Source organism: Artemia franciscana, chromosome 14 (genome assembly GCF_032884065.1).
Source record: "Artemia franciscana chromosome 14, ASM3288406v1, whole genome shotgun sequence".
Lineage (NCBI taxonomy): Eukaryota > Metazoa > Arthropoda > Branchiopoda > Anostraca > Artemiidae > Artemia > Artemia franciscana.
Window position 1 is genome coordinate 25,734,179 of NC_088876.1, and position 13,418 is coordinate 25,747,596.

The window sequence follows — 13,418 nt, forward strand, 5'->3', positions numbered from 1 at the left end:
ACTTTTACAAAGTAGAGGCTTCAAATTAAAAGATTTTAAGTGAACACTTTTCAAATAGTCTTCGACTTTCAAATACGAGCTTACTTTTGCAAAATACATACTTTAAACTGAAAAATGTTGAGTAGGCACTTCTCAAATGGTCTTTGAATTTTAAATAGAAAGCTTACTTTTACAAAATAGATGCTGTAAATTGAAAGATTTTAAGTAGACACTTCTCAAATAGTGTTTAACTTTCAAATACGAGCTTACTTTTGCAAAATAGATGCTGCAAACTGAAAAATTTTAAGAAAACAATTTTCAAATGATGTTTGAATTTAAAAAAACAAGGTTACTTTTGCAAAGTAGATGCTGTAAGTTGAAAGATTTTAAGTAGATATTTCTCCAATGGGGCCTGACTTTCAAATATGAGCTTACTTTGGCAAAATAGATGCTGCAGAAAGATTTTAAGTAGAAAATCCTCAAATGCTTTTGAGAAGTACCATTTTAGAAGTAGGCACTTCTAAAATGGTCTTTGAATTTCAAATAGAAACATTACTTTTTAAAAAAGGATACTGTAAATTGAAAGATTATAAGTAGACATTTCTGAGATGGTGTTTGATTTTCAAATATGAGCTCACTTTTGTAAACTTGATGTTTTAAACTGAAAAATTTTATGCAGAAATTTCTCAAATGGTGTTCGACTTTCAATTATGAGCTTACTTTTGCAAAATAGATGCTGAAAACTGAAAGGTTTCAAGCAGACAATTGTCAAGTACTGGTTGAATTTCTAATGCGAGGTTACTTTTACGATTAAAGATTTTAAGTAGGCACTTCTCAAATGGTGTTTGACTTTCAAATACGAGCTTGCTTGTGCAAAATAGATGCTGTAAATTGAAAGATTTTAAGTAGACACTTCTCAAATGGTGTTTGACTTTCAAATATGAGCTTACTTTTGCAAAATAGATGCTGAAAATTGAAAGATTTTGAGTAGGCAATAGATGCTTGTAAAATGTTGTTTGACTTTCAAATATGAGCTTACTTTTGCAAAAAAGATTCTGCGAACTGAAAGATTTTAAGTAGGCAATTCTCAAGTGCTGTTTCAATTTAAATACGAGGTTACTTTTGCGAAATAGATGCTGTAAATTGAAATATTTTTAGTAGACAATCTCAAATGGTGTTTAACTTTCAAATACGAGCTTACTTTTTTCAGTTTTTTTTGCAACTCTTTTTTACAAAATAGATGCTGTAAATTGAAAGATTTTACGTAGACACTTCTCAGATGGTCTTTGACTTGCAAATACAAGCTCACTTTTTCAAAATGGATGCTGTAAATTAAAACATTTTAAATGGAAATGGTTACCATTTGGTCACCTCAGGATAAAAAAAGAGATTAATTTCACTTACGGAAGTTCATAAAACAGTTTCTGTCTCCATTCAGACACAACCAAACCTTACATTTAACGCAGAAAACTCGGCTAGTTGCACCCTTTGCACATTTTTCTTACCGGCAGCGTCCCTTTTCGACTGCGTCGGGTAGATGACCAGCAGATCCATAGCGCACCGATTCTGACGGCATGCCTACTTCTTTAGTTTTTGTTTTTCGCTTTGTAGGAGCACTGACAGAGGGTCGACCAAAACGAGGACTATTGACAACTCCTGACAATACCAAGGATCTGCAAATATCAATCTTGAACTGCAGCAAGGACATATGCTGCCTACCCAGATCTTTGCACTCTCGACTATGTAGAGGCGAAGCTTTATTCACAGCTAATTAAAGGAAATAATAGACTATGCGCATGTACAATTTCTTGGACTGTATGTCAGTGCAGAAGAGATCCAGAAGCCTTTCAGACAAGTCTACACCATCCATTGACTTGTTGTACTCACAAAGAGCAGGTGGGCGATCTGCCTCGACATGGCCAAGAGTACTTCCATCCCACCTTTGACACCGGTAGACTAGAGGTACGGCACAGTACAATGAGGCCACATGCACTGGTTAATACTTTTACACCCCATGAATGAGCCTTGTCTTTCAAGTACTATTTGAATGATACGTTTCTCTACACTTTGTCTATCCTCAGACGGTATGCTTTTTAGATGCTTCTTAAGCTTGTCATACATTGATCCAATTTTGTGCAGCTTATCATGACCAGATCAACCAGAAAGTACTGCTAAATTATCGTCATGAATATGAGAACACCGCCAAATCCTCAAAAATTTGTCATGGCTCATAGCCTCTGCGATTGGAGTGTATTGAATAGTGCACTTCCAGTGCATCCTCATAGCTCATAGCTTTACAATACTCATAAGCATCTGTACACCAGGGAACCAGTTCATCTCATGCTGGGTCAGCTCTAGGGCAATACAAGCGTTTGTTTTCCTTGTTGGATACAGATTGGTTTGGTCAACTAATCCAGCAATCATGCTATTCATGATGAAAGTTCTGAATAAACCAATGGGCAAGTGCATTTATGTTGCTTTTCGGAGGGAAGCTTTTCAGGTTATATTACGGGGCTCAATCTCTTTTTTTTTAGCCGCTTTTATTCATTTTATGGTATCTTGATCTTTTCCATGATGTGTTGGGGACACATGAAGAAGAAATAGGTAACGAGCTTGTCGATTGCGCGGGTGACAGTAGAGCTTCAATATTGGCGAATGATATTGGCTTCTCCGCCATTAAATGGGTCATCTACAGCCGTAAAAATTTTAACATGGTTCAACATACTGACAGGTAAGTCTTCTTTAGGATCATCAACTGGCTGAACAGGTTGTAGGGTGGCGTGTGTGAAGCTGTAACCGGGGGTTGGATTCCATAATTGATCAGGCTCGTCGTCATCACCAGACGTGATATCCATCTCAGATTTGTTGTCTGAGAGCAGAACCATCTCTACAGCTGACTTTTGTGTAAGCTTCTCTCTTACACGTCTGCTTTTCTCCTTGAAAACATTTTATTATCTTTTCTTGGTTGGAGTTTTCGGTGAAATAAGAGAGGCTCGCTTTCTCTGGAAGAGAGAATTGTGATCTGACTACGTGTACACGGGTGCTTCTGTTTCCTCAAGTTAGAATAATCAGAATGAGGTGCTCCAAAAAAAGTGAAGTAAAGGAAAGAACAAAACACAATAAACCAGCAAGACCAAAATAGTAAAAGAGAAGCATCTTCAAAAACTACCCGTCTCAAAACTTAAGGTTACCTTATTGCAACCAATAATAAAGGACATAATAGAAATAGAGGATGAAATAAAACTAAATAAGATTCTTATAAATACAAGATAAAGGAGAAGACTTTGAGGAACCAAACAAGACAATAAAAGAAGAAAACTCACTCATATCATTTTCATCATCGCTGTCATAATCAACTAATTTTCACTTTTAAGGCATGGCAAAAAACTACTCTGTTCACTTTTCTATGAAAAACTTGTTTTTCGAATTTTTTTTTTTTAATGGGTTCCCTGAAAATAGCGCGTCCTTTGGGAAAATCCTTAAGCGTGCCAAATTTCCTTTTTGCATGATAACTTCTCGATTGATGCCTACGTTTGGTTTATACTGATCTTATGAAGTTTGGTCTCATTGTGTGAAGTTCATTACTTCAAAAGTCTAATGCTTTCTAAATTTAATCTCGTAAAGTTGAAGTAGGTTTTATATTTTTTTTAATTAGTGGGCTGACAGCAAATGGGAACTAATTCTCATAGCCATAATTATCCCGCGTCTTCTGGAACCTTCAGTAAATTTATTTTCTAGGTGAACTAGATGACAAGATGAAATGGCTGAAAAACTTTGAGAGGCTTTTGGAAATTCAGAGAGCACTTGTATGGCCAAGCGTCTTAGAACTTGAACAGAAAACTTTTGTACCTGATTTTCTAAGATTGGCTTTGGCGAAACAACCGTGCGAAAGGTTAATTGTCTCTCCGAGGTAAGAAGGAAACTCATTTTTAATCTCAGAAAGTTTGAAAACACAAAAGAGAGGAAACTTTTAAGCGTTGAGAAAGTTTAATGGAAACTAAAAACTAACTAACTATGAGTGCCATAAGCAAAGGTTACACATGTGATGATTAAGCGCTTGGGAGCCAGTATGACCATAGTTGCCTGGATGGTTAATTTTTTTTAAATGTCACTATTCTCAAAAAAAAAGTCACACAGGCCACTAATTCAACCCTGGCTCTCAAGCAGTAAATCTTCGCCTGTGTAATCTTCGCCACCCCCTAGTGATTACTATTTCTAGAAGATTTCTAGTAGATTACTATTTCTAGATCTACTATATCTAGAATAATTACTATTTCTAGAAGTTTTTATATTGCCTAAACAAAAAGTCACTTAACCAGCATATAAATCACTAGATTATTGAACGAAATCACTAAATCATCCAAAGAATTGTTAAAATATAGTGATTTTTTCATCGGGCGACAACCACGGCGCAGTATATCTAGAGGTGCTTGAAATTCCACTCAAATACCATTCCTATGTAAGATGAACGTTTAGTTAAGTTCGGGGAAAGATAGTTTTCCAATTCTTTAGAGATATATATATATATATTTTGAAAGAAAAATTTATTAGAAGAAAATCTATTTTTCTTGACGAAACATGTTACCCTGAAAATCAGTCCGTATCCAGGAGGGGGATAGGTGGTTTGAACTCCCCTCCTCTCTCCGAAATGTTTGTCTGACTCGTTAAAACGTAAAAAAATCCATATAAATAAATTAGTGATGTGTTTTATAAGAAAAAAAATGTTTAAATCCCCCCAACCGTGGCAACGATGGTTTTGAAGCCCTAACCCTTCTAGGATGCAGTCTTCCTAAACCTTTAAATTCCATTCATTAACTGCTTTCATTTGAGATAACCATTGACTCCTGTCCTGCTGATGTCTCTTGAAAATAAAATTGACCCATTCCTTTTTTTGGAGAATCATGTCTGGAAACAATGATTTCTTTTGAAAAAATGTCATTTTTTCTAAAAAAAGGCATTTAAAAATAAAATATCACAGCACACATGACCATTATGATTTTTCATTTGAAATTTGAGTTATCCTATATTTATTATTTATTGTCTTTCGATTTGTTTTAAAAGAAAATCAGCCCATTCGTTGAAAGAAGATTCCGAAAGAATTTTTTTTTGAAAAAAAAATTTTAGTCAAAAAAGATATGTCTCCCTAGAAGGTTTGACTCAGAAAATACTCCTGGATGCAGTTATCCTTGAGGATAATGAAATTTCACCCGAAAATCTCACTTTTGTGAGTATTTAGATTTAATCGAATTCTGCTCTCTTGATTTATTAAAAAAAAATTAATGCATTCTTTGGGAAAGAAAAAATATTTCTATTGAATTTTTTTGAAGAAGATTCTTGGTTAAAAAAAAAAAAAATAATAATAAACCTTGCCCCCAAGGCAATCCTGACTCTAAATTCTTGAAACCTGTTGAGATACCACCTTTTTTGGGTTCTACCTTTCTAAAGATATTTTAAATTTCATTCAAAATATCATCTACGGAAGATTTTCTAAGGTGATACAGTGGATGTTTCTGATTTGCATGATGGGTACAGGGTTTGAACCCGGCTGCCACAGGGCCGATACAGGGACTTAAGGTTGAGAAGCGTCGTTACTCCATACATTGTACTATGTAGGATTTATGAGCTGTTTATATTTTCAACCCTCAACAAGGGTTTTAATGGGGGGAGGTAAAGACGGTTTCAAATAAAGGGTTTTTTTTTATTCAAATAGTTTTTTTTCCCAATAGCTATGATAAGAAAGAACTACTTCAAAAAATAAGAAAAACAACACCACCCTCCACAGCTATAGTAGAATTATAACATGATAGTTTGCGAAACAAGATCATGTAGACATACCAAAAAGGTTCAATATTCCCAGCATATAGCTAATAGATTGGTTATTGGCTGCAAAAAAAAACAATTTTTGTCAATATAAAGTTCTTATTCAAATTTTAATGTTTCGCAAGCTCTATAAATTTTTAGTTAATTTCTGCTTCGCTACAATTCCTATAAATTGCACAAGTTGTTAAAGTAGCATTGTATAAGCTTTCTATTCATAGGCTCAATATTTTTTTCACGAATCTTTAAACTTTTTTAGTTAATTTCTGCTTCGCTATACATCCTATAAATTGCACAAGTTGTCAAAGTAGCATTGTCAAAGTAAGCTTTCAATTCAGAGGCTCAATATTTTTTTTTCCCAAATCTTTAAACGTTTTTAGTTAGTTTGTGCTTCGCTATAATTCCTATAAATTGCACAAGTTGTTAAAGCAATATTGTATACGCTTTCTATTCATAGGCTCTATGTTTTTTTTTTTCACGAATCTTTAAAGGTTCTTAGTTAATTTGTGCTTCGCTACAATTCCTATAAATTGCACAAGTTGTTAAAGCAGTATTGTATAAGCTTTCTATTCATAGGCTAACGTTTGTTTCACGAATCTAGACTTTTTAAATTTGTTTTACTAAGTTAACTAGTAGTACTAGGACACCCTATTATTTTTTAATTACCTTAGGTATTAGATATGACTAGTCTATTTAGATGTCCGAGACATCTGTTTTCCTCAAGTCAGCATTCTTTAAAACTATTTTTCGAGAAAAGATTGTTTTTTTCGTACTGTTCGCTCAAAGACAAGCTCTTGCATTAATTAAATAGATTTTATTGGTTATTTGGGAAAAAACGAGCAGAAAAATTTTCCTTCTTTGTATAAATTCTATTTTAATTGTTAAGTCCTATTTTTATTAATAAACTTAACTAACTAAAAACTTAACTAACTAACTGAATGATAGTACTATTTGTAGTTTAAGCTTTTTCTTAGCCTTTTCGAAGAAAGACCGAAGGAAGCAGGGAGACATTTGAGCAGCTGGAGCAGGGAGGTAAAAAAGTAGGTGGAAGGGGTAATATTTTCCCCTCTTTCTTTTAATAAAATACACTTTTTGGTATTTTTACAGGGAAACCTTTTTCGTATTTTCATTGAAAAAATGCCGCACTCCCTAATTATTTATTCCTTAACCCCTTTGTCCGACATTTTGCTCCGACATTTGTCTAGAACGTTTTCAGCCTGATTAGCGTCTAACCTAAATCTACACACTAGTGTATAATGACCTAGTGGCCAAAATATGATGAAAGTTGCCTTCTTTGTTGACATAGAAAGGTAAAACTGTAGATGATTGGTATTTTGGTACCTTGGGGAGTAGTCGAAGAAGGAGATTAAACCTTTTATGAATTAAGCGCCTAAGATAGGCTTCACAAAAATATTTGTATTTCTTGCGCATATTATTCCCTATTTCTAAGGCTTAGAGAAATGAATAAAAGACTTTAGATTTGGAAAAAAAAAACAATTCAAATGATTTGTGCGGGATTTTAAGCAATATTGAGACTTTTTTCAAATTTAGGCATGGTTTTCAGCAAGTAATTGTAGCGTCGAGGAAATTTCAGAAGTATTGCTGATTTTGAAAAAATTGCAATCTGCTATGATCAGGCAATGCTTTATGTGTTAAAGCACATGTCTGATCTAGAAATTTTTTTTTTTATTTTTCAATTTTATAACACAAAGTTTTCCCAAGGTTTGCTAATTATCAGTGCTATTTGGTTAGTGATCCTATCGAACCAATGATCATATAAGATTGGGAGGGAGCTCATCCAAACGGAAATTAAAGCAAGCACACCTACCTCCCAGGCCATGCTCTTCCTGCGACTTCCACTGTCCCTTAAGTAATGGTACACAATTTGCCCACACTTACAACCAGCACTTAAGGGCTCTTCACCATAGGTTAAACTCCTGATCATACGTTTCTTTAATGTGGTTGTGAAAATGCAGACTGTATATGAATATAGCGAGTAACTTACAATAAGATCCAAGGGGGCTAATATTTTCCTTCATATTGTGGATACGATAGCTTAATTTCGTAATTGTACTGTATTTACAAAACAAAATACACTAAATGATCTCTTCTTCACGAAGCATTTCTTTACAAAACTTAAATTTTGATTGAAAGGCCCAGGTTTGATGGGTGATAGCCCTCTTTCTGCTTAGGAACCCTGTCTATATTATTCAAAATTAACAGAAATTAAATATAAAATAGAAACTTTTCTCAAGTGAAAGTAAAGAGGGACAATCAAAATTCCGTATATGAGGGGTATAGAGCCCTCCTCAACCCTCCACTCTTTACGATGGATTTGTATTTTAAAAATGCTTGCAAGTCAATGGCCCTTGTGGTTGAGCAGTCGTGAAACTTCAGAGTAAAGAGCGAGGCACTGAGGAGGGGACAGCCCCCCTTGTATACGGAGTTATGACCATTTTAATTTTGATGACACTCTTTACTTTCATTTGAGAAATTTGTTTTATTTATTTAATAGTTAATAAGAAGCTGTTAAACTTCCGATGAACCTGACAAAATGTGTAGTCCTTTTCAAAATATCGTGACGAAACTGATACAAATCAAAATACGTAAAAATGTATTCTGACCTAGAAATATGTAGGCCTACTGTATCGGTACTTCATTATTACATAGTAATTTATATTACTTGTATACTAATTAAAATTTTGTAATAAGTATACCGAATATATCTTTGCTTTCATGTTTAACAATATTACCGATAAAAGTACAGTCTGAGCTAAGTCTACATGTCTGCAGCTTCCTTACAAGCCGAGTGAAGTGAGTTTTTCATGTGAAAAACCAATAATGTCTTGTGCGTCAAGTTACAAATTCTAATGATCATCATCTCCATTATATAAGGAGAATCGTTTCAAACTTCTATTTGAGTTTTCTTATTCCAATAAATCAATAATGAAGATTCATCATCATCTTTCTAAGATCTTACTGAACTTCCTGGAGCTAACTTTATCAATAGTCTGGCTCATTTAGGGTAATGACTGTCAGAATCCAAGGGAGGGGGGCTAGGGGTATTGATCCTCCCCCCCCCCTGAAATGTCTGTTCGACTCGTAAAACCGTAACAAAAATGAAGATAAGCGAATTTTTTGGTGCGTTTTTTAAAGTTTTAATACTCCCCATCCAAAATAAATCCTTTTGTATACTCCCCCTCCCTAAAAAATAATTTTGTGGGACCCCCCCTTCGAAAAAAATCCTGGATACGACCCTGTCAGAATATTAAATAAACTCTTTGACTATAAGGAGTTTGAGAGCTGGGCATTGATAAAAACTAAAGTAGGACTACGACAAAACCGCAGCAAGCATGCTTGGCGAGGCCTTATTATTTGTGGAATAGTTAATCAAACAGATTTTTTCTCCTATTCCTTTCATCAGTTATATCGGCCTTATTCCAGGCGGCAAATCATCTTGGAAGGCAATCTTCAGCTCCTAGATTCGGGGAAGCCTTGTGAAATGCACGTGATTTTGTTTGATGACCTTTTACTGATTACAAGAAAGAAGAAGGGCTTATTAAAAAAGGTGAGAACAACTTCGCCAGGATTGTTTTTGGTAAAATTCTATTGACAAAATCAGGTAATTTGGAAGTTCATAAAACTTGATGACTCATCCCTTTTGAAGACCTACTGATACCGGGAAAAAGCACGGGTTAATTAAAGAGTTTAGGACAACTCCTCCAGATGTTCTTCTTGATGACCCTCCCTTGATAAAATCAAACAAATATGATTCATTAAATAAAAATTGTGTATGATAACTCATTCCTTTTTATGGCGAGAAAGGCAAAGGCTCATTGAAAATGATGAGCACAACCTGCTTAGAAATTCAGCTTGGTGTCCTTCCGCTGATTGTAATCAGCAAATAAAAGTTATTAAACCTAACTTTTGTTTGATAATATATTCTGTTAACCTTCTACTAATCATGAGTCTTGGATAAATAAATAATACTGAGCTACCTAAGGTTATCCTTGAAACTGTGTCGTCAGTACCCAGGTCGGTGCTCTTAGGGATCAGTATAGCAGTTTCTTAATTTTGGGACCCAAAGACATCTAAAGTCGGATGAGCAGCTTCCTAATCCTGTGAACCTAAGATTTCAATACTGACAGTTTTTTTTTTTTTTCTTGGTTACAAGTAATTGCACTAATTCAAGAGAATAAATGGGGGAAGGGGTAATTTTTTTTAAGGTGAAACACGAGAAAAACTGTCATAGAGATATTTGTTTTTCCCCCTCCTCTCAAATATTCCGAGGAGTAGAACCTCTGGGTAGTGTCTTCTGTAACTTTCCTCAGTTGAAGCAACCATGGATATTTTGTAGCTGATATAAATGTTTCATTCTTATGACCTCACATTCTTGGCTCTTAGGGAGTGAGTTATCGAATCAACGAATAATTGCTCTCTATTTTCTTCCATCTACATTATTGACTAACCTAAGAAAATCGTTTTTATAATAATGATCCCATTGATTCCCATTGGATATGCTATCATATCACCTAAATTACATTATTGATTTATCATAAGCACCGATATTGGCAACTGGAATCCCCGAATTTCACAAAGCTTCAATTTTCTTGGGTACTGAAATTAGTAAGCCATTGTGCAGAATTTAGATCCACAGAGGCCTGACCCAGCTAACTAAGCACCCCTTTTACTTTCAATAGCTACTTTAATTCATATCTCAAATCGCTAATGTCATATTAGCCAATCCCATTGGAAGATACAATACGTAAGGGCACAACCGACCAAAGATTATACCTGATTTGAAACTTCTTTAAAACTGCTACATGCTAACCTCCAGTATCCTCCTTGCTGAAGAATACCAAAGCTAGAGATTCCCCTTCCTAGTTGTAAACCCACTGTAGTCTTACAGTACAAATTTGCAGAACTGAAAAATGGGATACAAATACACAGTTTGTACCAAACACCTACTCCTCTATTCAGCACAAAATTTAGTTTAAAGTGAAAATTACTGAGCAACTTCGTCCTGTAAGAGGTACTTTCTTTTGCTAGACGCTTTGCTATCGCAAAGAGGTAGGTTAAAAAGGAGATAGCAAGGCTACAGGTGATAGGTGCGAAAATTGGTAATAATGGTCTGTTTAAAGGCAGATTACCACCGGTCTGCAAGCAGATTATGTAAGAAATGAAATCCTATTCAGAAGAACTTGAACCTTCAAAAATTGAGGATTTGTCTGACAAGGTGTCATTCAACGCCCACCAATTAAAAATAACTAAATACAGCTTCACAAGACGATTTGTTGGTTGATATTCTATTGACAAATAAGAGTGATAAGGCAAAAGTTATATTTGATTAGTCATCTGCTTGATTAATTGATATCGATAACGAAAAAGGAAAAACGGCTATTGAAAAAGGAAAGCGTACCACCTCTACATCAATCTGACCAATTTCGGCTGATCGCCATAAATATATTGGTGTAATTAAAAAGGCAGGTGCAAGCTCATCAGAGACTCTGCTTGATGACTTTCTGCTGACTAATTTTGACAAATTACAATATTCAAATAGAATTCTATTTGTGTGTCACTCTGTTCTATCATCTTTTATTAACGATAAAAAAAAGAGAAAGCGGCATAATTAAAGAGATAAGAGGTATGTACAAAATTCTCAAAAGCTGTATGATGTCCTTGAAATCATTTTATTTCCCTTACTTTCTGTTGTTTGAATTAATTTTACTATTCTTTCACTTTCCAGGTGACTCAGTGATACCTAACTTCCAAGAAACTTCGTTACCATTCCATTGTGCACATATCGCTCAATAGATATCTATAAGAAAACTTCTTGAGAAGCATATCTACATATTAGCATAAAGAAGAGCCATGTCAATCAGTAATTTGACATTCGTCCAGTACCTTTTCCTGGAATCATTGAAAGACAAAGAAAGCCGAAATGTAATCTCTACGTTTGTGCCTATTATATTCCCAGGACTTTCGATTATGTTCCTTCATTCCCTGACAATACTTTCTCTTATCAAATTGGATTTGATCCACTTGCATGTGCCTTCCAATCGAAATGGTATCAGAAGGCATCTACATATCTACATATTGCTAATATGTACATAATCTACATATTAGCATAAAGAAGAGCCACATCAATCAATAATTTGACATTCGTCCAGTACCTTTTCCTGGAATCATTGAAAGACAAAGAAAGCCGAAACGTAATCTCTACGTTTGTGCCTATTATATTCCCAAGACTTTCGATTCTGTTCCTTCACTCCCTGACAATACTTCCTCTTATCAAAATTGGATTTGATCCACTTGCATGTGCCTTCCAATCGAAATGGTATCAGAAGGCATCAGTCAGGACAGGTTTGCAAGGTACTGTTTGGTTATCGCATCTGTATCCGCCGTGGCGTTAAGCAAGTTTCCGTCCTGAGTCATGCGACTACTCATTCACAATAATCGTTTCAAATATTCCACCACGCTGAAGATATTTCTTTTAAAGTAGGTAATCTAAAACCACTCAAGAATGTCGTTGATGTTTTTCGCTCCAAACTGAGTGAAATTGGTCTTTTTTCGCTTCTTCCATATCTGGGTTTCTTATTTCTGAATTGACGGCCACCTCCATTGAACCAATTAGCTCTTTCAGTTCACTTTGGTATTCACCCTCGCCATTTGAAACGTTAATTAAGAATTACAAGACCCTTGGATTTACAAAACGCTTGGCCATTATATAAAGTGAATTACAAAACGCTTGGCCATTATATAAAGTGAATTTACTTGATCAGTTATATAACGATCAAATCAAATTCTATCGCTGATCATATGCCTCTACCGGTGCTTTTCGAGTTTTCCTATTTGGAACTGTAATAGTTAGATTTTTCAACGATCGTTTTATTTTGAGATTTATCAATAGATGGTCTTTTAGGTTCTCTGACCACAAGAATGGGACTGAGAATTTCCATCTGATTAGTGTTCTATGTCATGGTATTTCGTAGTACGAAATGAGGAATGATTTTTCATGCCGAGTAGGTAATTAAATTTCTAAATTATTTACAGTTGTGCATAATATTTGTCTTCTGCTTTTTTTTTTTTGAATGCTCCAGTCAAGTACGGCTTCGTCACATAAAGAGGGTAACAATAAATTATTATTATTTAAATTATTGAGCCCTATCGAAGGGGGGTTCTTTGGTTGTTTGATCGTATTGACTTGGTTTATTTTGGTACTAAAATTATTTAATTATTCAATTGATATTGAATTAATAATTAAAATATTATCCAACGGCTTCGTCACATACAGAGGGTAACAATAAATTATTATTATTTAAATTATTGAGCCCTATCGAAGGGGGGTTCTTTGGTTGTTTGATCGTATTGACTTGGTTTATTTTGGTACTAAAATTATTTAATTATTCAATTGATATTGAATTAATAATTAAAATATTATCCAATAATTATTTAAATTTCAAGCTATTCGAAGTACTAAGCTATATTGGAGAGTCATTAGGCCTATTTTGGATATTTTAAAACATCGATGCGCCTCATTTTAATGCAGACTTTGTTCCAGTTAGTTGAATTAACTTTATACTAAATTTTAAACTAAATCGTTATCTAAAATTGAATTTAGT

The 13,418-nt window shown here is 34.5% G+C and overlaps 1 protein-coding gene across 1 annotated transcript in view; it reads left to right on the forward strand.

The window, feature by feature from the left end:
* The first annotated feature begins 3,723 nt into the window (after positions 1 to 3,723).
* The window catches only part of LOC136035837 (pleckstrin homology domain-containing family G member 7-like), a 10,795-nt gene continuing 1,100 nt past the window's right edge, over positions 3,724 to 13,418 (forward strand). Inside the window, exons 1-2 of the mRNA XM_065717798.1 lie at positions 3,724 to 3,889; positions 9,241 to 9,364. Coding sequence (XP_065573870.1) covers positions 3,735 to 3,889; positions 9,241 to 9,364 — 279 coding nt within the window. The 5' untranslated portion in view covers positions 3,724 to 3,734. The remainder of the gene's footprint in view (positions 3,890 to 9,240; positions 9,365 to 13,418) is intronic.